Below are 3,548 nucleotides of genomic sequence, written 5' to 3' on the forward strand. Positions count from 1 at the left end.
AAGCAGATTGTTTGATAGCCATTTCTACCATTAGTTTGACTAAAATACCTTGGTTAGATTTTGTAAATGTAAACACCACATGTCATATGTTAAAACGCACCTGCTCATCTCTTCAAAAACAACGGCCGTGGAATTATGAGAATTAAACAATGACAAGAACTATTAAACATCCCGAGACGTTTTTTAAACAGACTGATCGAGTCCTCGTGTGTGTTGTACAGTTGAACCGTTTTCCCCTACTATTCATTCCAAACCATCCATTACTAAAACTGCAAAAGAAACATCTTTATAACCAAACGAAATGATGGAAGCATTAGATGTAATTTAGTTCATGCCGGTGACACAGATCTTCCGTTCACTATCGCTCCTGTCAACACAGATCCATTTACTCTTCAAATACCTGCAGTTGAGTTTATATCTGACAAACACAGTTATCTGATTCTTTCCCCATTTACTCTCACAGTAAAAGTGCTCACAAAAGAAGTTTATTTTGAGTTGGATGTGTATGAGCGTGCCGTGGGTTCAGTGTGGTCCTCACACATAAACACATGAGCGAACACCTCCATTAAATCAAGTGTAGAGCAAAATAAACAGCACGGAAGGGAACACCGTGTAGGGTAGAAGCAAACGTTTGAGCCACGTGACTTCACTTGAAATCTAATTGGTCACACCCCAAAGCTAACCGTCACTGGCGCCACAAAGGAAGATCTCTTGAGGATTTTTCTTTACAAATGGATGTGAATTAGCCACCTTTTGAATGTTTATGAATTGTGTTTGTTTGTTTATTTGTGTTGTTTCAGGCAGGGATGTTTTTGGGTGGAAGCGTGCAGTGCGTAAGAGTCAATGTAGCCACGCTGTACCCAACGCCCGCTGCCGTTCCCGAATCTTTGGGGCTCCTGTTTCCTTTGACCACGGATCCAGGAATCGGGTGCTCCGTCAATCTCTTTCTCCGATCCCTACGCAGTGTCGAACGGAAGTTATCGGGCACAAAGCAGTAGACCACTGGGTCAAGGCAGCTGTTCAAACTGCTGAGGGTGATGGTGATGTGATACGCCACCACGTGCTGTTCTCTGCTGCCCCCCAGCTGGAAGTACACCACAGCTTCACGAACGTGATACGGAGTAAAACACACGGTGAACACAACCAGCACGGCTAAGAGGAGCCTGACGGCCCGCGCTCGCCGTCCCCAGCTCTGCGGCATGAGCCCGCCGTCCGCCAGCGCACAGGCCGCGCGTACGGTGAACGTCACGATGACCAGCAGCGGCAGCACGAACTCCAGCAGGGTGAGGGCGAAGAGAACGGCCAGACGACAACACGATGTGCCGCCGAACTCCAGGGCGGAGGTCTGCAGGGAGTAGGTGACCACCACGGCGAACAGCCACACGCACACGCTTACACCTTTGGCTATCACGGGGCTTCTCCAGCGGCCCGCCGCTCCGGACGGACGGACCACCGCCATGTAACGGTCCACACAGATGCTGGTGAGAAACAAGATGCTGCAGTACATGTTCATGAAATAACTGAAGGCGTGGACGTAGAAACAGGCCGAGCAGTCGCCCCTGCTGTGATAGAGGGCGATGCGGGCGGGGAGAGACAGTGCCACCAGCAGGTCAGCCACCGCCAGGTTTATGGTGTAGATGGCGGGAGTCGTGCGCGAGCGACTGCGCTGACAGAACACGTAGAGGGCCAGACTGTTGAGAACCACGCCCACCACAAACATGAGCGTGTTCACCACCATCAGTGTGATCCACAGAGCGTAGAAGTTCTCATATAAAGTCTCTTTGTCCAGATGAGAGTGTCTCGTCAGATACGGCACACCTAACAGATGAGCGCTGCCGTTCACGGGACACTCGGCGGTGATGTTAACAGGACCTCCCAGAGACGTCCCCATGACTGCAACACTGAAAATAAAACATTCACAGAAAACTGATCATTTTCAAATCCCTCTGAGAGACAATGACAAACCAAAAAATTAATATTCCTTCATCGTTCCAATTGCAGGTTTGAAACTGATGAAGATGACACGTGCCACTCTCAGACTCCACAAATAATCTACAAAAGCCCTGTAGAGAACAACATTAGAGTAAGCTGAGCATTGTCGTCATGTTGCGTCAAGAAGAAAGTCGCTCCAAATCGCCAGCGAGCACATGTGTCCTTTAAAGTGTATAAAGGAATATTCTGTCAAAACACCACAAAGCTTTTTTCAAAGTAAAACTCCATCACGAGTCTGTTCGATCGGCTAGCTCTTGTTCTCTCACACTGTAAAAGTCTCCGACATGTCGACGTACACAGCTTGACTTAAACACATGAACACATTCTCTTACACAAATACTTGACAAATGTGAATGGTCCATATTAGGCTGTTGCTCGACTCCATCATCTCCCTCATGGTTCAGTCAGCAGGGGAATCCCGCTGGAACTTTCCATGGAAATTTACATCCTGAGTTTTGGAGTTAACCCAACTTTACAATAAATACATACATAAACATGCAGAAAGAAAGATGGTTTTACCTGCTCGTCTGGATGTTTCTCTCTTAAGATTCTTAAATCACATGAGTTCTAGATGATGTCCACGGCTCACGCTGACCGAGGTTTGTCTCCTGAAATCGTATTTGTGTTACAGATCATCTCCTCTAAATCTCCTCTCAGCTGCGACGATGACTCTCAGAGAAACGTGAGCGAGTGACTGTTGGTGCTCTCTCTCTCTCTCTCTCTCTCTCTCTTTCTCTCTCTCTCTGGTCTATGGGCAGAATTCTTTTCTTCACAGTCATGAGGGACAGGAACTTTAAACCTCACCCCATGAACAGGCCTTTGGGAGGTCAGCCCTGGCAAAACATGACATCCACACTCCATATTTAGATGAAATCAACTCAAAGCTCTGAGTTGAAGTACAGGAATGACACTACGGTGTGAACTATAATATCAAATCCAGAATATGAAGCCCGTCACAGAGGTGACATGAGAGCAAAAGACTCCTAACATGAAGGCTTTGGGGTGAAAGAACGGTGGACATTGACTCAATGTTTCTGTGTGTTTGTGGGACTCTGTGGAGAGTTTAGATGGGTGGGACTCACGGGTGGTCTTCTATCCCTCATAATTGTCTTTCATTTCCCTTAAGGTGGTCTTGGCTGGACACTGGACACCAGCTAAACCTGCTCAAACCAGCTCAGACCGATAAACTTTTTTTGTGTCAGGCGTATGTATTCTGGCTTTTATTAACAAACAAAGACTATTTCACGAGGTGACAAACTTTATATCAAACAAAGGATCATTACCCGTTACACATAAGAATGAAACGTTGACATGATGAATGTGTTTCGTGTGATAGAAAGTGTCAAACATGTTCATGTTAACTAACACTGACCCACAGACATCACCGTCTAAACATCTGCCATCCTGATACAGGCCAGAAATACAGTACATCACTCCTGTCCTTCAACAAGCAATAAAACCCCTGCTGGATTCAACTATAGACGCTGAATCTTTACAGAAAACATGTTCTGTAACACAGTTATCATTTGGTCAAATACAGGAGTATTCTTTTTTTT

General features: G+C 46.3%; 1 protein-coding gene across 1 annotated transcript; it reads right to left on the minus strand.

The window, feature by feature from the left end:
• Positions 1-796: 796 nt before the first annotated feature.
• LOC306910435 (G-protein coupled receptor 20) lies at positions 797-1,891 on the minus strand (the record flags this gene model as incomplete). Its single annotated transcript, XM_079485011.1, has 1 exon — positions 797-1,891. The coding sequence occupies one exon, from the start codon at positions 1,889-1,891 to the stop codon at positions 797-799; it is 1,095 nt and encodes a 364-aa protein (XP_079341137.1).
• Positions 1,892-3,548: the final 1,657 nt, after the last annotated feature.

This window comes from Barbatula barbatula, assembly GCF_947034865.1.
Source record: "Barbatula barbatula genome assembly, chromosome: 21".
NCBI classification, from domain to species: Eukaryota; Metazoa; Chordata; class Actinopteri; order Cypriniformes; family Nemacheilidae; genus Barbatula; species Barbatula barbatula.